Here is a 24,955-nt window from a genome sequence, read left to right on the forward strand (position 1 = left end):
GCAGCAGGCCAATGTTCAAAGATTTAATAGCCACACCTCATAGGTATTCTTTTCAAAGACTATTCCCATTAACTTATTTTCTCCTCACAAACTCTACAGTAAATTGGACCAACATCTCTAACACCCTTTTTGGCAGATCCTGAAACTGGAGTTAATGTGAATTTAAGTTTAAATTCTAACTTTGCAACTTACTAGCTATGTGACCTTGGAAAAGTTTAATCTCTCTGAAGTTCAGTTTCTTCATCTGTATAACAATGGAGATATCTCAGTATTCTACTATTTTTGTGAGGATTCCATTTGGGAATTCATATAAAGAATTTAATGCAAAGCTCGACAATTAGCATTTTGTAAATGCTAACTTAACAACTAAGCAAAATAATGAACCAAAGATTTACTGGTGGTAATGACCTCAATTGTTTAGCCAAGGCCACACAGACCAACTTGTTTGTGAAGCTGGGATGCGAGCATAGATCTCTGTACTTTATAGCTTCTTACACTTATTCCACTAGACCACTCTGCTATAGCAACCATTAATAGTGGTATCTTTTTGGCAAACCATCTCCTGTGTTTCTCACATCCCGTCCCATTTCATTCAGACCTGTTTTTTCAAAGATGTATGTTCCCATAGTTAAAGAAACTTAACTCTGAGAGTCTTAGTCATATGCCAATTACAGGAGCAGGTTTTTCTGGGAAGCTACTCTGGAAGGCAGGGGAATCAAATCCCAGCCCCACGTACACTGAGAGCAAGGCATGATGGTTGTTCTTTTTCTTCTCCATCTACCCTAGAATTTCTGAATGTTGGTACAACACAGACCAGTGTAGGGGTGAGGATGTGGATGGAGGCACTGGGCATATGTTTAGCTGAGCCATTGCTGCACTGGGATTCTGACCAATCCACTGAAACTATTCTGTGCCTCAGTTTCTCCAGCTATGGAATGAGCATAATAGTCCATCTTCCTTATTTTCTCAGGGAAGTTATGAGGAGGCTTACCTTGCATGATGAAGGTGTAACTGTGCTCTTTTGCAAAATGCAAGATTTTTCTTTGAATAACCTAACAGTAGTATATATAGTGATTGCTCATAGCATATCTAGCCAGTTAATCCTCCCAATTAATCCAGGGTATATTTTGTTTTGTGTTTTACCTAGAAATGTGTTTTGCATCTGATTGCATGAAGCCAACAGTCAAATTTTGATAGGTGATGTGTTAATAAAGAATGATGCCAATTAAATCTCAACCATATAGTCAGCACAGAACAGGGCCCTTCTTTAACCCCATCCTGGCCAACCATTTTGTAGCTACTCACTCTGACTGGTCCCCAAGGTCACAGGAGCTGATGTCACAATTGGTTTCTGAGCTCTGCCCCTCCAAATGCCGTGGTGAGCCAGTTCAGTTCAGACTAGACCACAAAGCTCCTCAGCCAGGAGCTGTCATGCTGGGCCATCCACCATCTGGTCTTGAATGAAGACGGCCCAGTTCCCAGGACTCAGAGAATAAAAAACACCTTCCAGACCACCCATTTCCCCCTGAACACATCACCAGCTGAGCAAGAAGCCCACAATGATTGTCGTCTTATGGATGCTTCTCATTGCAGGAACAATGTGGAAGGGATATAAGTATCCCCCAGGAGGGGTAAGTGTGCCTTCAGCTTTGTTCTCTGTTCCTACTTTGAAATGTATTCCCCCAGATAAATGAACTAAGCATCAAAATCTAACTCTAGTAACTTTAGAAACAAATACTTTTCTTTATTAAAAAAGTTGTGTAGCTTACCTACTTCTGTTATTGTATACTGTCTACTTAGAGTTGGGAGAGTTTCCTTTCATGTGATTTTTTATACCTATTTTCCTAAGAGTCTATTCTTTTTAAGTTCTTCAGTTTCTTTCAAATAAACTGGAGGTGTAGAGATAAAGATTTCTCAAAGCTGTGTGACATGGGTGACCTCATCTTGTATTCATGGGACATTTTGTATGCTCAGCCTTCAATACCATTTCTTAAAGCAAAGCACACCAGCAACCCACACTTCTCTCCCTCATCAAGTAAACACTGACCTGTAAAATGGTTCTAGTGGCAGATGTCTCTTTCCTCTCTTGTGTTGGACCTTGGATATTTGTCCTTTCTCTGCCTCTTGTCTGTCCTGCTAAGCCCCTCTGGCAACTGGGATTGGAGGCATTAGGTGACAGAATTGGACACAGCTATCCCTGCCTGCCTTGGCAAGGAGGGCAATTACCTTAGCCTCACAGCTAGCAAACACTAAACAAGACCACCACCCACTTGACATACTTTTTCCCCTTCAGACCCCGCTGGAAATAAGCAAAGATGATCCTGGTGAAGTAATGCAGCTCTGAAGCTCACCTGACCAGTTGAACAGTTCCTGTTGATGGTTTCGCATAAAGTAATTGCACATTATTTTGTCACATTTTATGTAAAAATTTATTGCACTTTTTAAGATGAAGACTTGGCATTCTGTTAGCTTGAAACATAGATGGAAGGGGCTAGGTAGTCAGGGTGAATGGGAGTGTTCGGGTCCCCCTTCCCCCATTTCATAGTCCCTAAGACTGCTATTAAGACTAAGATATCCAGTTCAATTTGTCCTTTATTCTGTGTCCTTAAGGATAGAAATTCTCAAGAGCTCTTTAGACCTATTTCCAAAGTCATGTTTTTCCTGGGTCCAGGGTTGAAAAAATGTTAAAAGGGCTGGAGCAACTTTAAGCCTATTCTTTGGAGGCATTTCTCTGTGGCCTTTCATAGCTATTATTAAGAACCCAAAGGTTATACCGTGTAGAGAAAGGACCTCGTTTTTACATTGGGTGCCAGATACTAAATTACACATTATTTTAATCCTTACAATGACCTTCTGAAGTTGGATGCCAGCCTTGTTTTACAAAATGGCAAAAGTGAAGTTGAGAGGCCTAAGTACCTTACTAAGCCACAAAACTCTGGGTTGCAGTCAAGATTAGTTCCAGGCCCCCTTCTTGGCATGCTTTTATGTGGCAAGAAAAAGGGTCAAACAAGAGATTAGGATATCTAAGATTTTGGCTGCTGCTTGGTCCAAACGTCTCTCATCTAAGTAACCAAGAAATTGCCTGCTTCTTTTAGCAGTGACCGCTGCTGATACAGGGAACATGTATAGAAACAAAAGATAACTGCTCAGTCTTCAATATGATGCAGTTTGGGTTTATGACACCAAGGATGGAATCTAAGTATAAGATCCACGCAATTAATCTGGGTGTCTGAGCCCTAGATTATTTGTAATAAGCCCTCTAGTGGTTTGGAGCTTCCTGACCCTAAACGGGGAGAGGGAGGGACAAATCTAACAAGAATAAATACAGTACTTTAAAAAATAAACTATATGGAACTGTTCCCATTCTGTGGCTGCTTGAGGTGACTGATACAGTTCCATTGTTCAGAAGTGCACCCTTACCAGCAGATCTTTTAGTTACGAAGATATTTCGTTGATGGCTACTTGATACATATTTGATAAACTATTTTTAAGTGGCTCTATGCACTGAAGTGGATTACCCTTTTTATTTTTTATGGAAAGAAAAGAAAATTAAAACCCATAAGCAAAACTTTTTTAGTAATTTCTCAATCTAGGATACTAGCATTTTTTATGATACTTATATCTAGACTCGACACATTCCATGAAGTGGCTATATTCTCTGGCAGAGGGCTGTGCCCACTTACTATAATATATAAGGGATTATATATATATAAAGGATTCATCTCAGCCATCTCAGGTGCTTTTGATTACAGGGGTTTAGAACCTACTTTTCTTGATAAGAGGAAGTATATACCCAGTTCTTCTGGCCTCCAGTTCTGAGTATGTCCAAACAGTTCTAACTTGGAAGTCTTCTCTAAGCTGGTGGGAGTGGGGAAAGACGAGGTATCAGTGATAGGAGCTGAGGAAACATGAATGTATGAGAGAGAACGGAGGCCTGTGTGTAAGGAGGCAAACCCCACCTCTGAAGTCTCATGAAATCTACTGGGGTTTCTAGCTGGAAAAATGTTCAGGGTGAGGAAATGAGGAATATAAATTTTGGCAAATAAATTCAAACCAGTGAAAATATCAATAAAATATTTTTAATGCCTACAATTTTTTATACATAAATTGCAAAACTTTCACCTGTATATGCAAAAGTAGATTCTCTTGCAGGTCAACAGCACCAGATTTACAAGCTAATCTATGTAAATGTTTTTTTTAAACTTGATTTGTCCAGTATGTAAAAGACATGATGGATTTAATAACTCCAAAGAAATCTATATCCCACTCTTAATCATACACTAAACACCTTAATATTTATTTCATCACGTCCACTCACAAAATAAATAGTCTAATATTAATATATTCAGTACATTGAAAATAAACCAAACAGTCTCTCTTTATATATTTATTATCTTTCCAAACATGTTTTGGTCTCCTGCTATATCTCAGAAATGTACTAATAGCTGCTTTTAAGTTACAAAATACAAAACAGTGATTTATTTCTTAGAGAAAATCTTGGGGATTACATTAAAAAAATGAAATTTCGAGTTCCCATAGACTTTCTTAACAGTCTTTGAACCTTCTCACGGCACACATGTAAGGCTGCCTGTGACATGTGGTACCCTGGCCTCCAAATGGACATAATTGCATTTACAGTTTAGAGAAAATACAAAGACAAGTTCTGAAAGTAGCCTTAAGAGAAAGTGCCCCTTGCGTTGACATAGCAACATCAAAAGCAAGTGAGACTGTGCAATCAGAGCCATGAGTTTTATGAAAACTACTTTCCTTTCACATCATCTGTTAGAGAATGCCACACCCATGATCATGTAACATTACAATTGTGAAATAACATTACTACATTCGTGAATTAACATTACCTAATAAAAGGCACATCTTCAAATATTGAATCAATAAAATCTGAAAATCAAAACGGTAGAGGATACATGAAAAATCAAGCACTTAATTTGTAAACCTTGATAAAATAACAGCCTATTCCAATTTCTTAGAAGTTTGTGAGCTTTTTTTAAAGAGTGTTCAGGAACTGCAGAAACAAAATGGAAGAGGATGGGGAAACAAGGCCAAGATAGACTTACTCAGAACTTTAATGAGCGACAGTAGTGCCCTTTTATAATGAAGAATACTAAAATCAATGTCTATATTATACAAGAAATGCACTCAGAAGGGAATGACACATCAGGACACAATATGACTCTTACCAAGTTCTGGAACTTTCGTCTAGCACAATGGTGCCTTTCTGTACAAATAACTGCACAATATCATTGATTAAAGTGCTAGTAAACTTAAGCCACCAAAAAATATTTCAGTTGTGACAATATTTCAGTTGTGGCACTTGATTGTAATTATAGATTTCAAAGAGTCTGTATTGAAAACAAGAAAAAAAACCTGAAAGGTGGAGGGGGGGGAAGCACATAAGTGACAGCAAAAGTTATAATGTTCCAAACCTGTTTTATTACATGGAACATCACACTACCCTTAAATCAATTTCAATGAAGGTATTTGAGAGGCAGTTAATAGGATTTTCTGCCATCAGTATAACAGTTCTACATGGCGCATGAGTGTCATCTCTAGTGATGAAGACACCATAGGATTAAAATTTAAAATTAAATCCTTGCACTTTCAAAGTTTAAAACTCAATTCAATATGAGTTAGAGTCTTAAGGGACTGGGCCATATGGTCATCCCATTAAGGGAGGCTAATAATGGTAATCTGTAATACCCAAACTTGAATAAAGCTTTATGGATAAAAAGGAATGCCCAAAAGCAAGTTTCAGACCTGTTGAAAAGTAAGGATTCTTTGTAGGACAACCTTTCCTACTTCCTAATCCCCACCATCCAATGGCTTAAGGCAGGGGTCCCCAACCCTGGGCCACAGACTGGTACCAGTCCGTGGCCTGTTAGGAACCCGGCCGCACAGCAGGACATGAGCGGCGGGCCAGCAAGTGAAGCTTCATCTGTATTTGCAGCCGCGCCCCAGCCCTAGCATCACCACCTCAGCTCCACCTCAGATCAGACATTAGATTCTCATAGGAGCACTAGTCCCTGGTGCTAAAAAGGTTGGGGACCGCTGGCTTAAGGTAAGCACAATGTTTATTGTAGAACTGTTCTACAACTTATGTCCCAACTGTCCCTTACTCTCACATTTAGAATCAAAGACAAATGATCTCTACCATCATAACTCATTTTCTGTTGCTGACTTTCCTCGAAACTTGGCTTCTTTCCAGCCAGAACCTAACTCAGCCTGATTAGAATTGCTTGGACTTGAGGCTTAAGAGATAGCAAGTCTATAGATATGACTTGAAGAAAGGTGAGAATGAAAGAAGTTCCACAGCTCGGTAAAACACCAGTAACAGGGAACATCCTTTTCCACCTGGTGAAAAAAATGTCTTCACAGTGCATAGTTTGAAATAAAAGTGCAATATGGGAAAAAAGAGAAAGTGGTGCTCTTGATGCACATGAATTTAGTTTTTGGTTTTTGCCATTAATTGCTAAGGAATTTTAAGATAAAAAATGCAAAGTCATTAACATCAAGAGGTACAAGGGCACCTTGGATTCCAAAATATCTTTATAAGCGGGGAGAGGGATGAGAGGAGGGAGAACTTCACATGTCACCTGCTTACTTTTTAAACTACTACTCTTCCGACTCTAATGTTTGAATAAAATATTTTTTCTTCAATATAAAAATGAATTTTTAGATAAAAATCAGCACAGTGACATTGTCTATTTTACAGTAAATCTGAAAGGAAAACTTGGAAAAGAATACTCTTACACTAAAGGGCATATCTTATATTTTAACTTGGAAAATTTTTTGTTAATTGCCTTGTCATCTACATTAGTGAATAAGTGCTCAGCATCCAATCCATGAATAATGCAGAATACAATATAATTTATTCTACTTTTTCAAAGTCACAGAGATGACATCCATATGATAATTATAAAGCCTACTCTACATTTTCGAGGGCTCCATACAAACATATAGATTAGGACAGGTCACTTTATTGCTGGCAACATTCATGGAAGGGCCAGGTTCCTCATAAAAAGACAAAATAGGTTTGATTGCGGGCTGGCCATTGCCCTACTCACGCATCAGCAGAAGCATGGAAGACAAGAGGCAATTTTTTTCCTTTTTTCAAATAGCAAAGGAACAACAAAAGACTGGCTGACTGGTGAACAGCCCCACGTTAGAGTGCATAGCTCATCAGGATGAAGACTGGCACCTGTGAACGGTTAGCTTCCTAAGAGCACCCACTGGGCATTGTATCATCTGCATTAGAAATTCCACCCTGGAAAGTATTTAAAAATACTTTATGCTCATAATACACAGTATGCATTCCTTCTCCTTGAGGACCCAAGTATAAATGGGGGGCTTTTTCTGTCTGAAGGCAGGACTTCCTGGCAGCAGAGTGTTTCCAGAATTTCACAAAAATAAATGAAAACATCAGCTAACGCCTCTTCGGCTTCTTGGTCTTTCGACGTTTCATTTCTTCTTCTTCACGTCTCATTTCTTCTAAGTCCTCTTGCATACCTAGTCTTAAACTGTCAAAAAAAAAAAGGTATTTGTCAATACACATGAAATTATCACTTTAAAAAACAAGAAATTCTAACAGCTCAGGTGGAATGTGTTGATGTACTCAAAATGCCTCAAGGCTTTATCACTGAAAACAGACTAGCAGGAATATTTTTTACCAGGAACCACTGCTGCTGACTCAAATTATAGTGGAAAAAAGACCTCATATACAACCTCAACACAAATGCCTTAATATTTCCATTAAAGTAATAAAATAAAAATGATTTCAATGGCTTTTAAAAATAAAGAATAAGAAATGTATTCAAAAATAAAATAACATTCTATGCTTGTCCCTTCTCAATGCTTTATTTTTTAGGTGAGGCAACCCTTGGTTGACCTCACAGATTGCAAGGACCTTGTCAATTTACAATCCCTTATTTTTTAATTTTTATGCCAAAGCACCTGATCTTCCTCGCCAAAGCACCTGATCTTCCTAGGTGGTCTCCCATCCAAGTACTAACCAGGCCCGACCCTGCTTAGCTTCCAATACTTCAGTTTGATATTTTATCTAGTTACAAGAAGAGAAGGTAAGGGGGAGAAAAAGATTTAAGATTTGGTTTGAAATTGAGGTCAATTATTTCACCAAGTTAATGCTATAAACAAAACAATCTCTACCCAAGAAATTATCATTAGTTTGCTATCAGGTAGCCAAACAGGAATCAGAGGGAATTTAACATTCCTCATTAGGTCCCTAGGCCAGCAGTGGCACAAGTTAGCAAGACACAGATGTGTCTCACGTGGAAAGGTAATTAAGGATGGAGAAAGAAAAGCAAGACAACATGCTACAACTGGATTGTGGGCCTGCATGGGTGAAGCACTGCACTAGAGGCAACCTGTTCACATTATCTTAATCCTCACAATACCCCTCAGTCAGTAAAAATGGAATATTTTCATTTTAAAATAAAACAAGACAAAAAGGTAAGGAATTTGTCTAAAGCCCTACAGCAAGTAAGCAGGACTGGAATTGACAACTGTATAGCCCAAAGCCCCTGCTCCCAATGATGCAACCAAAACAGCAACAGAATTTTTAGGACATGTCAACACCATGTATTGTTTTGTGCTTACCTTTTTGCTTCTTCCTTCTGCTGCTCTTTCCAACTACTCTCCATGTAACGTAAGGCATAATCACTTTCATCTTTGTATCTGAAAAGAGAAAATCAAAGTTGTTAAAAAAACAAACAAATTTTCAATTTTCTAAAGGAATTACATCTTCCCTTTTTAAAAACCAACATCTCTATAACTAAATCACACATTTAGTATTACTCCATCTTACTTGGCAGGGGGTTGGGATGGGGTTGAGGGAGAGGATGGGTAGAAGTGGATTTCTGAAGTGAAACCAAATGAACCCTTATTACTCCCAGAAGGCAACTATTCTTGAATATAATGCTGATGAAGGTGCCAACCAACAATGCTCACTCACCTCCATTTATGTGATGTTTATATTAAAATCCTGAAAACGCAATATGTAAACATCATTTTGTATAAATTTTATTTGAACTTCATGACCATCCTGAGGTAGGGAAGGACTTTAGAACAGGAGACTGAAGCAGACAGGTTAATAATAGCTTGACCAAGAACATATAGCTAGCTAATGATTAGATTTTTAGATCTGATTAATCCAGTTCTTAGTCTAGTCTTTCTTAAAAAAGACCTTTTCTCATATCTATGGCTTCAAAGGAGGTAGCAATTGTTGATTGACAGCACCATAATAAAGCCTTTCTGTCCTATATATACTACCTAATTTAATCCTTCCAAATGTCATTTTAAAAATAATTTACTCAAGTTTACCCAGCTAGTAAGTGGTGGAACTTCCATTTAAACTCTGATATTTCCTCTATACCAGTGCTTCAAACTGTAACATGCACATAAATCACCTGGGAACCTTACAAAACCAATTTGGATTCAGTAGATCTGAGATGCAGCCTGAGAGCCTGCATTTCTAACAAGCTCCCAGGTGATGCCAATGCGTTGGTCCCATACTGCTCTCCAAGGACCATACTTTTGAGTAGCAAAGCTTTTTAAAGAAAAGCAGATATAAGATCAGCTTTCAACATAGCTCAATGGATGGCTTTCTGATTTCGAAGCTATTTTTACTACACCAAGCTGCTTCACTCTCATTAAATATACATCTTAATAAAGACAACGGTTTAAAAAGGAATGTTTTTTTGACCCTCATGCAAGGATCTACACAAATAATACTTAAATATCAAGTGCCAAAGGAGTAAATCTAAACAATTGTGCAAAGATTCCTAAGAATAGTATTCAATGCCTCTACTTTTTCCTTTAGCATAAATTTTTCAAACCAAAATGTATATCTAAAACTTCTTTAGCCTTACTTTTTTCGGTCATAGCCAAAGATTTCTCGAATGTGCTTAGATATTTCTTCCTGAGGTTCTCCTTCATCTTCGATAAAATCTTCCATTTCAGAGTCATATTCATCATCTTCCTCCTCTTCATATTCTCGCTGCCTTTTGTAACCACTAGGGAAGGGAAGCCTTTGAGGACCTAGGAATAGAAAAGCCATCATTTATAACAGAATAACACTTAAAACAGTCCCAGCAAAGTTCTACATAAACTGAGATTCTGAGAACTCATTAAGATGGCATTCTCAAAAGCCAGAGCCAGCAAGCTGGCACAAAGCATGGAGTCATTACTACATCGTCCCTGCTGCTTCCCGGTATCAACAAGGAACAGATCAGAATTCCTGTATATCTTAGGGCTTACTAGAAGTGTCTGTTACATTTTCTAGCTTAGTAGTTCCCATTCTTCTAGATTTAAGAGACGGGCAAAATCTCTTAAAAAACACAAAAAAACAAACAATTACAAATAGCTATAGGGTCACTAACTTAATTGCACAAAGGCACCAAAGGTAACAACCAACCATCAATTATCATCATAATTTCATTAAATTTTTTGAAGTACAATGAAACAGGAAAGATTCTCGGAATTATGGATAATTGTTAAAACTGAGTAAAGTCTGACTTTAGAAAAAACTCACATTATCATTTTATCAAAAGATTTATTACAATTTTTGCAAAAGATAGGCACTGATCAATAGACCAGTGTCTGAGAATAACTGCTTTCTGGTTCTTCTAAAGTTTTTAATATACGTGGTTTGTCTCATTAGCTCAGAGCTTCTTTCTCGACGTCAGCACTACTGACATTTTGGCCCAGAAAGGTTTTGCTGTGAGAAGGCTGGCCCATGCATAGCAGGATAACAGTAGCATTCCTGGCCTCTATCTACTAGATGCCAGTAGCATCCCCTGTCCCCAGGTGTGTCAATTAAAAATGTATCTGGATATTGCCGAATGTTCACTGGGGAACAAAATCATTGTTGGTTGAGAACCAATGTTCTAGCTGAATTAGAAGTTAAAAGCATGGAATCTTGTCTTTTTTTTTTTTTTTTTTATTCTCCATAGCAGCTAACAAGTGCTTTACCAAATGTTTATTACCGTGAAGAAACTATGACCTAGCACCTAGTACATGCTACCAATCATCCCATACCTTGGAACAGTAGATTCCTAAAGGACTACTAGCTAGATAGGACCTTGATATTGCCTATTATAAGGAGTAGAAAAATACAAGGGCAGTCTAAAACAGTTCCTGGCACATAGTGGGTACTTAACAAATATTTGATGAATAAATAGTGCACCAAAAGACTTCCTGCTTACAAATACACTCCAATCCTTGAAGACAGGTCTCTCAAGTCTTCATGAAAAGGTAAAGATGAATTCATTCATTGAACCATATATGGCATATACACTCACCCTGTCTTCCAAATCACATAGCTAAGTTTATTAAACTTGGAGACATTTCAGGGCTAAACACAGTGGCCCTAGATAAGTCTCTTTCTGAAGATTTTTCCAAGCCATGATCACTAAAACTCTCAGGCACAGGACAAAATGTCAAGATTCAATCAATATAAGAGCACATTAAACAGCACAAAGAGGGTTACAGGATCTCTGGTCATATAAAACATATTTACCAACTTCTAGTGACAAATAAATACTCAGGATAAGGGGCAATTTTACCTTGGGAAGACCTGTAGCCAGATAAGGGAGGCTTCATTCCATTCATCTGTCCACTGCTGGACCGGCTAATGATATTCTTGGAAGAAATTGTTTCAGAGACAACAGTGCACTTGGGCTTCAGCGGGGGACCTGAGGTACTAACTGTTCGCCCAGGTCCCAAGCTGCTCACTGGTCTTCCAGGGGCTGAACTACTGACAGTCCGTCCAGCTGAAACTGAGCCACTTACTGATCGCCCAGGGCCACTGACTGACCGCCCAAGGGGGCATGAGCCACTCACTGGTCGTCGAACATCATGTGGACTGTTCGTAGGCCGCCCAGGGCCACCAGAGCTGCCAATTAATCTCCCAGAACCACCTGAGCCACTGATGGGTCGCCCAGGGCCACTTGAGCTGCTTGCAGGTCGTCCAGGGCCATGGGTACTGCTGACTGTCCGTCCAGAAGGATTTAAGTCACTGGCTGGCCTCTTACTCCCACTGACTAACCGCTCAGGCCCTGAGCTGGAGCTGCCATTTTGGCGCCTGGGCATGGGACTAGAACCAACTGTAGGCTGAGCGGTCCCTGTGCTGGGCCGCCCAGGGGCTGAGCTGGAGCTGCTGCCTGGTTGCCTGACACCTGGACACTTAGCCTTATTATGAGAGGTGATCATGGACCCAGGCCTGGAATGGCTAGGGTGAGAAGGAGATTTTTTAGGTTTGTGCTCAGTAGCAGATTTCTGAGTCCCTTTAGCAGAAGTCTTTGGGACACTTGGTGAATAGGTACTTGAGTGGGTCTTTCCAGCCCCATTGAAAACAGGTCTGTCACGGCCCTCACGTAGCGAGGGTTGGGAGCAATTGCCAGATCCTACTTTGGTCCTCTCTCCTGGCACAGATTTGGATGAAAACAAACCTAAGTGTTTCTCATTAGCTATGCTGGGTTTGAATTTCTTCTCAGCGTGAGGAAAGGGAGTACCCTTAGAAGAATGCTTGTCCCCAGAAACTTTGCTAAGTTTTGTGCCCACACTTTCTTTCTGACAGGGTACTTTTTTGGTTGGAGGTAGTCTTGCATCTGTCTCAGGTTTCTTTTTCCTATGCTTTCGTTCAAGAAATTCTCGCTCCCTAAGTTCTTCAGCAGTCATAGGCCGCTGTTCTGTTTTCTTCACTACCTTAATTTCTACTGGTTCGTACTGCTTTTTCTCAGCCAGCCTGAGGAGATCAGTGAAGTTCATGAGTGGTGGGGCACTTTTAAGGGGAACCTTTGGTTTGCTTTCAACTTTGGGAGGTTCTTGCTCTTCCTCATACTCCTGCTCTGATGCTGCCTGATTGTATTCAAAGAATTCATCCTCTTCTTCCATCTCGTACTCTTGGTCTGTTCCCTGACTAGTGTGGCTTTCCATTCCCTGTCTCTTCTTTGACTTTTCCTCAATAGGAATCCCATTGTAACCATGGAAATTATCCTTTGTCCTTTTGGCCATAGCTCTTGCTTTCTTGTCATGTTTTAGTTCAATTCGCTTTTTCACTAGTTCTTCTTTTCTCCTTTTCTCCTCTAAGGCTAAAGAGACAAAACAAGAACATATTTCAAGGTATCAAGATAACCGTATGTTCATCTGAAATCAGTAGGTCACTAAAAGACAAGCAATATTTAGTTTGAAACAATACAGTTTGAAGATATCTAGGAATCAAATGAAGTATCTGAACAAATATCAATTGAGTCACCTTAACATAATGAGTGGGTCACATATGAGTCTTTCTATATGACTAAGCAAGTGAGAGACTTGGCTTTTAGCTTTAAATATAGAAAATAATTCATAACCAAATACATATGTCAAGTTAAGGGAACATTAATACCCACCTAGCAGCTGTTATTATCAATCAATGAATACTTAAACTTATTGAATCAGTTTCCTCATCATTTACATGAAGTAAAACTACTACTTGAGTTTACTGATTTTCAAAAACTGCCTCTTTTTTAACCATTTAGATAGAACTCTTAATAAAAAAAAGTCAAAATACAAAATAGGCTAGAAGCAGATTCAGATCAAAGGTCAAAGAATGGAGTTCTTATTTGGGACCTTACTATGGCCAATTAGAAGATATGGTCACTATCTCCAAAAAGCTTTTAAGAGGGAATAAAAGATAACAACATACAAATGATCAACACAAGAACATAAGTAATATTATAAATACAGTTGACTCAGACACATATGCAACAAATCCATTAGCCCGTTGTGTTATTAAAAACATCTACTGGTTAAGTATAGCTAGTTGTGAAGATGGAAGACTTTAAAATTGAGAATAAGGCTATAGATACACACCTTTTTGTCTGAGCTCCTCTTCTTTTCTTCTGAGAAAAGCTTGTACAGCTGCTGATTGGACACCCTTAACTTTGGGGTCTTTTTTGGGAGGCCCAACTGCCAAACTATACCTTTTCTTTAAAAAAAACAAAAACAAAAAAACACCAGTAAAAGTTATAAGCAATTCCACTTAAAAAATATATTGTCTATTATAAGTAAGGCACTGTGCCAAGCAATAGAGAGTTTTAAATGCTGACTAAAAAATCTATTCTGAATAATTAAGAGACCACATAACCCACATTAAAGCTCAGCCATAAAATTTCAGGTTAAATATGGTTATAAGTAACTATTTTTATGTGCAGAGTTTTTCTGTAACATATCAAATAATGCATAAATAAAAAATTCAGAGAAACACAATTTTGAAGCTATCCCCCGCACCTCCCCAAAATACCTGGACCTGGGGCTAAAAAAAAATCACTTAGACAACAGATGGTTTTAAAATTCTGAAAAATAAAAAAATAAAACCAGCCTTCTACAGAACTAAGCATTTCAAAGTTCAACTTCTCAAACAAGCAGAAAAAAATTACTACTCACAACTATGTTCTTTCCTGAGTACCCCACTCCAGATGACTTTCTAGTAGAGGCTCATGGCTACATAGGTCATTTTGATTACTGAGATTTTACTCTGACCATAGGAAAAGGCTGGTGACAAACCATAGCTAAAAAGCATTTCAAAGAACTCTAAGCAGCAAGAAGGGCCCAATTCTCTGTAACCTTTAACTGCAGCTCTTATGTTCATTAAATATTAATTCATCACATAAACTCTTTTAGATGGGTTTACATATCACCTAAAAAGTGCTAACATTATCTTGGCACAGGTGGTATTTCTCTGAGCTTTACTTTTTATGTAACTGCATAGGGAAATTACTAAAACTAGAATAGTTAATTTGAACTATGAAAGGACAAACATTTCCATTTCCTAAGTATCATTAAAGAAGTATGATTTATAGAGTGAATAACTCAGACTGGGATGATCATCTCTAGGATCATCCCATATTAAATTTATGAGGTAGGAAGTAAGATTTTTTAACGTGTCCTTTCTCTTTTGTCTTATTAGGGAAATGACAGTGTTATTCCCTGACTGTTGCAGTGCTAGTTAAAAACAAACAAACAAACAAAAAACCTCTGAAAACAAACTGAGCTACTTTAGGAACCAAAAAGTGATTCCCAAAATGTGTATGAAATTCCTAGAGGAAAGTCGAAGAATCCATTTCTTACCATACGTCTGCTAAACACGAGGCATCCTGAAAAAGGCTGGAAGTTCCAGCCAAGTTAGTCTACCAATGAAGCAGCCGGCCAAGGAAGCAGGCCTTAATCCAACCTGAAAATCCTGCATGATAGCAATGCTGAGAACTGACACATCCCTGACACAGAGAAATCATAAGAGAGCATCCAGAGTCCTTTTCCAGTCCACCTTGGCTGAGTCACAATGAGATCCCTTAAAAAATCCGTATCTCTGTAAATTCAGTTGTAGACCCTTTTTCACAGTGGATTGAAGCCCAATAATTAAAGGAGAAAAGGAGAGGTAATGGGAGACTGAGTAGAAAGCATATTGCTTACCTAACTAGATATACAAAATTGTCCCAGTTTACAAGAATCACAAACATAGACCTTAACTGCAAGAAGCTCACTTTTTCATAATGGAAGGGCCATCGAGTATGATTCAAGTTGCATAAGACATACATAGATTCATAAACAGAGATACGCACTCACTCCACCCCATCATTTAGATTTGTAAGAAGAGAAAGAGTAGATTTTTCTTGCTAAGATTTAAGATTTTCCTGTCCCTGCCAACTTTATAGTCCATAGTCACCTGCCAAATGAAAGCTTATACAGTGTTTCCCACAAAAAAACGCCAATATATACGTTAATGTTGATAATTTAAAATAGGATTGGTTTGTAATCTAGATATTACAGCAGTGAATACTTCTTAACTTCATTTCAAGATAAACATCTTTCTTCCTAATCCAGGACTTCAAGGGATAGGTAATGGAATTAAATGAATAGAAAAGCTACTCTTGACTGAATAAAGGCACCTAAAGGAAAAACAATGTCAATGGGCACAGTTTAACACAGTATTTACTAAGCTTCAGCTGTCACATACCACTTTTATGACTTTTCCTCTTTTAGCATACCACCTGTATTATTATTTATTAATTTTAAGAAAATACATAGACCTAACACCATGACTTACTATTACAGCTTTACCTCAAGAAATATTATCAATGAAAGGAATGGCTTGAAAGGCTAGTAATATTTTTCCAAATCACATCAAAATATGTAACAATTTTAAAAAATACAACTATTAGAATAAAAGTAGTTGTGTATCACCTAAAATCAGAGTTGAGCCAGAGCTATATGTACTGCATTTCAGGAAACACTGACTCAGGAATATAAACACAGGAAAGGCATACCACGAGGAAGAAAGAAGGGAGGGGGGTGTTCAGGAATTCAGATTCACTCAGAAAAGAATTCCAAAAGCTAGCATAAAACTGACCATCACAGCCACATGTTGTATGATTTCGTTTTTTTCTTTAAAAGTTTTCACTTGAGAAAAACATACAACGTACTTTATATGTTATTAGAAAAGTCAACACTGACAACAGAATAAAAATTACATTACTTCTATTTAACTTTACTTACATAATTGTCATTTTTAAAGTTCTAGGTATATTGCTTTTACTCCAAAAATAATTAAAATGACACCCTTGCCGAAACATTTAATGGTCATGGAAATTATCTCTTAGTTAAGCCAAATAATTTCTCAGGTCAAGGATGTTAGGAACCTACTTATAGAGTGTTTTCCAAAAGATATTCTCTCGGCCTTTGAAGGTATCTATTTTCAAATTTAATATCAGAGTCGAGTAAAAATTAACAATGAAGATTTTCAAAATAAAAAGTCATATATTTTATATAACCACTTACCTATAGAATCATTTATCTGCAGCTTATACATTTTACTTTATTTTATGATACTTAATACTATGTAATGTTTCAGTGGGTATATAATTTTACTTATGTGAAATGTCTAGAATTGGCAAATCCATAGAGACAGAAAGTAGATTAGTAGTTGTCAGGGGCTGAGAGTAGAAGAGAATGGGGAATGACTGCTTAAAGGTAAAGGATTATTTTTGAGGATGATGAAAATGTTCTGGAATCAATACTGATGATGATTGCACGATTCTGTGAATATACTAAAAAACAATGAGTTGTACATATTAAATGGGTGAAGTTTTATGGTATGTGAATTATATCTCAATAAAAATGTTGACGAAAGCTTAAGGCTGGGATTACATTATATTCTATTTAATAAGGCAGAAGAACTATTTGGCACTTCCCCCTGCATCAGATGGTCACATTTAGCTCTAGCAGCAGCACATCAAGATACACCCACCAATTCTGAATCTGATTCAAGGCACCGGGCTGCTTCATTGTTTCAGCGTCATGAAAAGCAGCTGGACAAGAGTTTCTTTCATCCTAAGTGTATCCATTTTATTATAGTGCAAGCCAACTCATTCTGCTAGATCCCAATGAATGATCCACAACAGTGAATCTTATGCCATTTAAATACAGTATCAGAGATTTTGCCCAGATTTGCAATTCTGAAGCCAACAGACCTACAAGATGTTAAGTCACTTTAAAACACCTGTGTTCCTTGCATTCAGACTATACTGTCACGGTCAGATTAATAAGGAGCTTTCAGTTTGAAAATATTTGTTCACCAAATATGTTGTAATCAACAATTTCTTCTTGAAAGCTGTTCTTTACTGAGGAGATAACACATGGTTGAAATTGTAGAAAATATAAATTTCTTGACAGTTTTATATACATTACAGACATATTATTGGTTAGAATTAGGAGTTAGGAATAGTCAAAGAATATAGTCTTAAATTTAATAATCACACAATTTCTAAAATCTTCTCAAAACATCATAATCAGGGAATGAATGCAGGCCTGGAAAACCAATGGTTTACATTAGGCTTGCTTATTAGCTAGTTAGCCAAGAGGGTGAAAATAAAACCACCAAAAAGCTTGCTATTCAGGATTTCTATTGGGTTAAATGTAAAATTTACTAGTATTGTGTTTAAAACATATCTGATTATAAAATGTAATATCAGACAGTTATTCAGAGCCTCTAGTCCAACCTCTGTGTTAAAAATGGTCCCAAAAGGACAACTGTGTATTTACTGGCTGTCACTCAGTATGTAGCAGAGTCTGAATTATAATCTAGGTCTGACTGAGGTCCAAAAATGTTCCCGTTACATGCCTCATTTCTAATTTAATTCCAACATTTTCATCTCTAGTTCTAACCTCAATCTTAAATGCCATTCCCTAATTTCCACCTGCCTTCTGGACAGTGCCATTACTTCAAACAGGTCCGCCACTGAACTTTCTATCTTATCTAGCCTCAGACTCTATTTCTGTTTACCATGCTGGCACTCTCCCTCACAGGCCAGAAATCTCTCTCTATGCACTAGTTTCAAACATTGTTGGTTTGGCCTTTAAATTTCTCTCCCAACAGACTTTATAGTACTCTGAGAAGTGTCATCAAAAAACCAACAGGGTTACTGCCTAAGGCTATATTAGGCTGGAGTTAGAGACAGGGAGCTGGATGGGTTCAGTGGTTCAGGCTGTACAGATGACAACCTTCCTCACCATCCCATATCTAATACATTTTCTTCATTCAATAAAATGTCATGATTAAGAGCAAGTACTCTGGAGCCAGTCTGTCTGGATTAGATTCTCTGCTCTGCCATTTATTAGCTGTGTGACTCTGGTCAAGTTTCTTCACCCTAGGCCTCACTTTCTTCATTTGTAAAACAAACTTCCTTATATGGTCATTATGGAGATTAATTTATACGAAGTGCTTAGAACAGTGTCTGGCACTGAGTAAGCACTATAGATGTTAATTGCTGTTGCTATTATTATTCAGAAAGACATTAGGTAACCATAGGGAAGAGAAATGACCAAATCTCTGTGGGGGCAGTAATATTCAAAAGACCCTTTCCCTAAAACACTGATTGAGAAGTGCTGCTCTAGGCTAGAAATCTAAAGCTGCACCAGGCACTGGAAAAGTCAGCTCCAAGAGTGGGGAGTAATCCAGTTATAATCGATTAATGATCAAGGGTTACAAAGTGACTATCTGCAGATATTTTTTATTGGCCTATACTGTTTTTTAAAAGGAAATATAAGTACTGTAACAAACAGTAGGCTTCTTTTGAATACATGGAGTTTGGCACCTATCATTTTATATCTACTTCATTTTATTATATATTTTATTTATTTTATTTTTATTTATTTTTTTAGGTGAGGTAATCCTTGGTTGATCTCACAGACTGCAAAGACCTTGTCAGCTTACAATCCCTTATTTTTTATTTTTTACATCTACAGCACCTGGTCTTCCTAGGTGGTCTCCCATCCAAGTACTAACCAGGCCCAACCCTGCTTAGCTTCCCAGATCAGATATCGGGCTTGTTCAGGGTGGCTTATTATATATTTTAAATTTTACTTCAAGAATTTATTTTATTTATCTGGCCCCTGAAGACATCTGAAATTGCCATCTCAGTTAAAGTCCCTGGGCTTCATTTTCAGTACCTATATTCTTTTTAAGGGACTATAGGCCCCTAAGTCCTTATCTATCCGATACCACAAGAAGTCTTATTTTACTTTTTTGAGTGTCATCCCAGAGCTACAGTTCTCTTATCTGGGATGATTTTCACAGCCTATGAGAAAAACCATGTAACTTATCTCATACACTATAAGCCATCAATTATAACTATTTGAAACCTAGAAAAATCCATATTCTGAGCTCTACTATTCTATCAAAACAAGACAACCACTTTGTTTTTGCCAGAGGAAGGCAGGGAGAAAAATCTTAAGTGCAAGGTTACCAAAAATATCTTTTCTCCTTTAAATATATACAGAGCTAATGACAATGACTGGTTGCATCACCTTGATCAGCTGTTATCCTGAATTCAGTTTTCCACTGGGAAATGATAGCTGTGCCTAATATTTCTAGGCATGATGCAATCCTTTCTTTGTTTTAACTAAAACATTATAAAAAATAACTAATTCTCTTAAAAAGAAACAACATAAAAGAAAGATGTCCCAATAGGGAAATGTTCATTGCTTCTCAAGCCAGGTACAAAAGACACCTCTTAAAATAAAGCCCTGCAGAGTGTTTTAGATTTTAGCCTCCGTTGGATTTTAGTCTAATCAACGCTAGTGGCATTTCCTTTCTGTAACAAAGGTCTGACTTGGAATTCTTAACACTGAAATATAAACATCAGCTGATAGGATCCAAATGTAAGGTTGGGGAGAAGATGGCTAACAGGGAAAAATGAACCATGCACTGGAGAGGAATGGAGCTATAACTGTCAATTACTGCAAAGCCTCTGTGGTTCTCAAACCATCAATCAATCACCAAAATTTGTGTAAAGCGGGGTGTGTTTATGTAGTTTGAAATGTTTCTTGACTTAGATGGTGGTTTACACAAGGATACTTGTTTTATAATAATCTGTATTACACTGTTCCGGATGTTACACTTCATAATTTAAAAAAAAAAAGGAAATGAGGGCTGGGAAATTCTTCAGCCTTATCATTTAGGCTTTATTTCTTTTAAAAAATATGAATATGGTAAATGTTAATATATGTTAAATATGGGGTGTGAGCATATAGATACGTGTTAACATTCTATGTTTTGCAAGTGTCCAAAAATTTTAAAAAATGTATATTTTTTACGAATGTGTCTCTTTCCCCAGTCCACCTAAAGGGCAGAGGAATCCTGCAGAAAGAGCATTTTTCCTGTGCCTTGTATAGATTGTTTGCACTGACAGTGTACTCTAAAAGGCTTTACTTTGAGCTGATAAAGAATATAACTTAGAACAATTTGATGAATCAAGTTAAAGCAAGATCATGAGTTAAATTTAACTGTGGTCTTGCTGTATTCCTCAACAGTTTCTTTGGTGACATACTTTCACCTGATGAAAAAGGTAAGGATTATAATGCTGGTAACTAAATCAAACTTCTAGGCTTATTAGCTTTTGGGGGGTTGGGAGTGGGCAGGGAAAAGCACACTTTCATAACATATATGTCTATATTCATCTATTAAATTTTAAATAACCTCACCAATTTACCTGTTTTTCTTTCTGCTTCCAATCTTTGTTATTCCAACCACAGATAAATCAATAGATTATGTATATATTCTAAAATACACACTATTTTGAAATCTGCTTCTGTTCTAGGAATATCTGCTTTTGTCCTAGCAGCTATTTATTGGTTTTTAGAATAGAAATGACTAACTTGGTTCTGATTCTTTCGCAGAATATTCCTGGGCATTAAAGCTAGTATTAACATCTATTTTGACCTCCGCTGAAACTTAGGAAGATCTAGAATGAAATATGGGCCTATTAGGAAGATCCAATATTACCAGATCCAATATTGACTTGTCTAGGAAATTTAAAGGTGCAGGAAGTAATTCTGTTGTTCCAGGTTTCAAAGGTTTAAGCCCAGAACTCCAACCTGCAGAGCCTATGACTCATGGCTTACAGGATGACTATTAAAAGAACTTCAGATGGAGATGGATAGATAGATAATAAGCTGATAGATATGTTTTATTTACCAGTTATTTTACTATCTTTAGATCAATGTTTTCAAAAGGATAAAAGGGGTCAGCATCAGAAGACAGAAAAGAACGAAAGAGAAAAAAATAACTGCAATATACAAAATTATAAGAAATGCAGAGCACAGTGAGAGCTCACTAAATTCCAGTTGAATGACTTTAACAGAGAGCTGTTTCAGTTCTACATCTCAGTGCTCAAACCGCAGGTATCACAACACAATGTATCGGTTTACAGCTGTGTTGTGGGTACCATCTGAGGATCCAGAAATGACTAGTTAATGCAAAACAGCTAGAGCCTCACAAATCAGGCACTCTCCATCACTTCAGAATTTCGATTTTAAGTCTTACACCGCTCCGCGAATATAAGCGAATTGGCACACATTACTGAGCAAACGGGACCTAGATTTCAAACAAAGGCAAATCTAGAAGACCACAAGTCAACGTAACCCGAAGCTAGCTCACCCATGCTGTTCGCCAAAGATTTCGTGGAATCCGCTCAATTTCTCTCCCCAATACAAAAGATGATCCTTGAGAGGCGATGATTTAATCACCTCGTTCCCTAAGTGAGTGGGGTCATATATCAAGAGAACTTGTTGGGGAAATCACTAAATGTTTGACCTGAAAATCCGAGGGAAATCAGCCAAAAGGCTATCAAGTTTCTAAAACTCCTGAACTCGGAACATACATGCTTTCTCCCCAAGCTTTGGCCAGAAGTTTATGCCGAAGCCAGAAACTACTAGCGCTAGATTCCACTGTGTGCCAGGCACGACTCCACTCACTAGCTCTCACACAACTCTAAAACACGCAAACCGCAAAGTCCTTTTTGCAGGGATAATTGAGCTGGCAAAATCCGCCCGCAGGAAGGTTCCCGCCTGGCGTCTCAAGCCTCTCTCTTCGCGCCGAGTTCCCAGAAGTACATGCCCACGAAAAGGAAATAAAGGTGTTCAGGTCTTTCCTCTAGCCGAGACGAAAGGCGGATGCGTGGAAGTTCCACCCGATATACACTGCGAACTTGCAGATTAGGATCTCTTACAGAGGTGCCCCAGCGGCTACTTACCGGTACATTGTTGACTCCTTGTCCTTTGGAAGCTAACATGAGAATTTCCCTGAAATCCATATTGACCGAAGCGGAGAGACTGGGCCAGGCTCTCGGAGAGGAGCAAAAGCGTGCCCTAACCGGAGGGCCAGCTGTAGCCAAGTGAACTGGGTGGCCAACCCCTTTCCCACCCCGCCTCAGCAAGACCACTTCCGGCGCCTTCCAATGCCGTCTTCTCGCCTACTTTCCTCAAGCGGCCTATATTCTTTCAGGTCCATCGCTCCGCTCGCGAGTCCCTGGCGTAACTTCCGCTTTTAGGCTCGAGACACGTAGAAACGTGGTACGTGGCTACTGACGTTACCTCGAAGGGGAGGGACTAAGCCCTTCACTGACCAAGGAGACGCGGCCTAACAAACTGCGGGGTGTGGCTAAGGGACAGGGCCCCTTCCCTGGAGGTTCTGGAGCGTGGCCTGGCGATGTTGGTACTCCTTATGAGCTACGGGTGGGGAAAACTGGGGGTTTGGGATTAACCTACCAGGCCTGGGTTCGCTGGCTGTCACGGGTGGACGCTCAGGTCCGAGACGGCGGCGCCTCAACAGCAGAACTGACAGGTCTCGAGCAGGGAGTTTCAGTTACTAGTTTCTAGGCACCGGCGAAGCTGCGCAGCCGCACACGACACCGACTGGTCCTCTGTCTTGGATACACATTAGTCATCGCGCCCTGGCACATGGTTGTGCTCACGTCTAACGCAGATGCACGCATGCCACGTGTAGAAGCACCTGCTTACTGCTTTTGCCCCATTTAGATAATAAACACATAGGTCAGCTAACGGTGTTTTGCTCAGTGGGTGAAAGAAGGAATTCCTCACAAACGGACCTAGGCGGGACATAGTTGGCACACTGATTAAACCTGCGCACGTGCCCCATATTTATATTCATTGGGAGTGCAGTCCTGGGTTCCTTTTAAGACAACTGGGATCTGTAAGGTCAACTCGACTCTAAAATACATTCATTAGGCGGATTTGGAGCTGGGGTGGCAACAGGCTGGGACCGATTGCAAACAGACTAGGAGCAAAACCGGATTGCGGTGACAGTTGTGCTGTAAATTTACTAAAAATCATTGTACACTTAAAACAGGTGAGTTTTACAGTATAAGTTATATCAATAAAGCTGTTTAGTAAATATTAGGCAAAGCTACTCAATCTTACTCTTTCAACTGAAGTTTAATGCTGAGTTATGACCCTGACTACATTTCTACATTAAATGCTGCCAAAACAACAGACCAAGATTAAGTTTGTTCGATGACAGAACTGGATTTCTCAACTTTCCTATTTCCTTTGGAGAACTCAGCATAACATACAGATCACTTTTGCCATACATTCCTTTACAAAGAAAGGAAACACCCAGCCCTTGCCTGGTCAAGGCTTTCATTCTTGTATGAACACAAGTAACAATGATATAAGACAGAAATTAACTGCATTAGGGGTACAAAGTACTGGGGGTAGAGTTGCCAGACTTAGCAAATAAAATAAGATGCCCAGGTAAATTTTGGTTTTCATATAATAAAAACACTAAAAACAATTGTTTTTCTAAAATTCATATTTAATGGCTATCCTGTATTTTATGTTAACCCTAGAAGTGATGGAATTTCAGTGAAAACAGAGGCAAGAAAGCATATAAAAGAGTTCAGAGAACAAGTAGAGGATGTATTTAGAAGAAAATAAGGTCAGAAATAAGGATAAAAATAGTGTCAGAAAAGTAGGTGAAGCCATGTTGAGAAGGTCTTGAGAGCCAAGGCAGGAGGGGAGGAGAGAGAAGAACCAGTAAAAGACCAGTCAGAATTAGGAGGAGGACCAAAGAAGTACACTACAGTAGTCAAGGAGGCCATAGAGACTTGCCAAGGAGGAGGGGACACCCTAATCTAGGCTTCGAATGTCAAATGCTGCAAGGAGGTTCAGTAGGAATAGGACTGAGAATGTCATTGAATTCATCAATTGAATTTATTATATGAAAAATTAAAATCACTGTAAAATACCCCTTTCATCCATCAGATTGACAAAGTTCATAAAGTTGGAAATATGCAACGTTGGTGAGGGTGAGGGAAATAAGATATTATAGTGGAAATATAAATTAACCTCTTTGAAGGCAATTTGACAAGATAATAGATCGATATAATAAAGCCTAATGCTGTGTTTACTGCATGCCAGACACTCTTCTAAGAAGTTTTTGTATATCAACTCATTGAATTTTCCAACAACCCTATGAGGGAGGTACTATTAAAGATGGGGAAATTGTGGCACAGAGTGGTTAAGGGATTTATCCAAGTTCACCCAACTAATAAGTGACTGAGTCAGCACTTGGTTCCAGGCTATG

At 38.4% G+C, this 24,955-nt stretch overlaps 1 protein-coding gene across 2 annotated transcripts; it reads right to left on the reverse strand.

Moving 5' to 3' along the window:
• Positions 1-4,063: 4,063 nt before the first annotated feature.
• Positions 4,064-23,264, reverse strand: SPTY2D1 (SPT2 chromatin protein domain containing 1). 2 transcript variants are annotated; one of them, XM_025044132.1, is made up of 6 exons: positions 23,119-23,264; positions 13,888-14,002; positions 11,598-13,124; positions 9,903-10,071; positions 8,632-8,709; positions 4,064-7,535 (listed from the first exon to the last, which is right to left on the reverse strand). In XM_025044132.1, exons 3-6 carry the CDS (start codon positions 13,045-13,047, stop codon positions 7,442-7,444), a joined length of 1,791 nt encoding a protein of 596 aa, XP_024899900.1. In that variant the 5' UTR covers positions 13,048-13,124; positions 13,888-14,002; positions 23,119-23,264; the 3' UTR covers positions 4,064-7,441. The 2 variants fall into 2 exon arrangements, with proteins under 2 accessions (XP_024899900.1, XP_006908024.1); XM_006907962.3 differs by lacking the exon at positions 23,119-23,264 and adding an exon at positions 22,605-22,891.
• Between the last annotated feature and the right edge of the window lie 1,691 nt (positions 23,265-24,955).

Source organism: Pteropus alecto, unplaced genomic scaffold (assembly GCF_000325575.1).
Source record: "Pteropus alecto unplaced genomic scaffold, ASM32557v1 scaffold71, whole genome shotgun sequence".
NCBI lineage: Eukaryota > Metazoa > Chordata > Mammalia > Chiroptera > Pteropodidae > Pteropus > Pteropus alecto.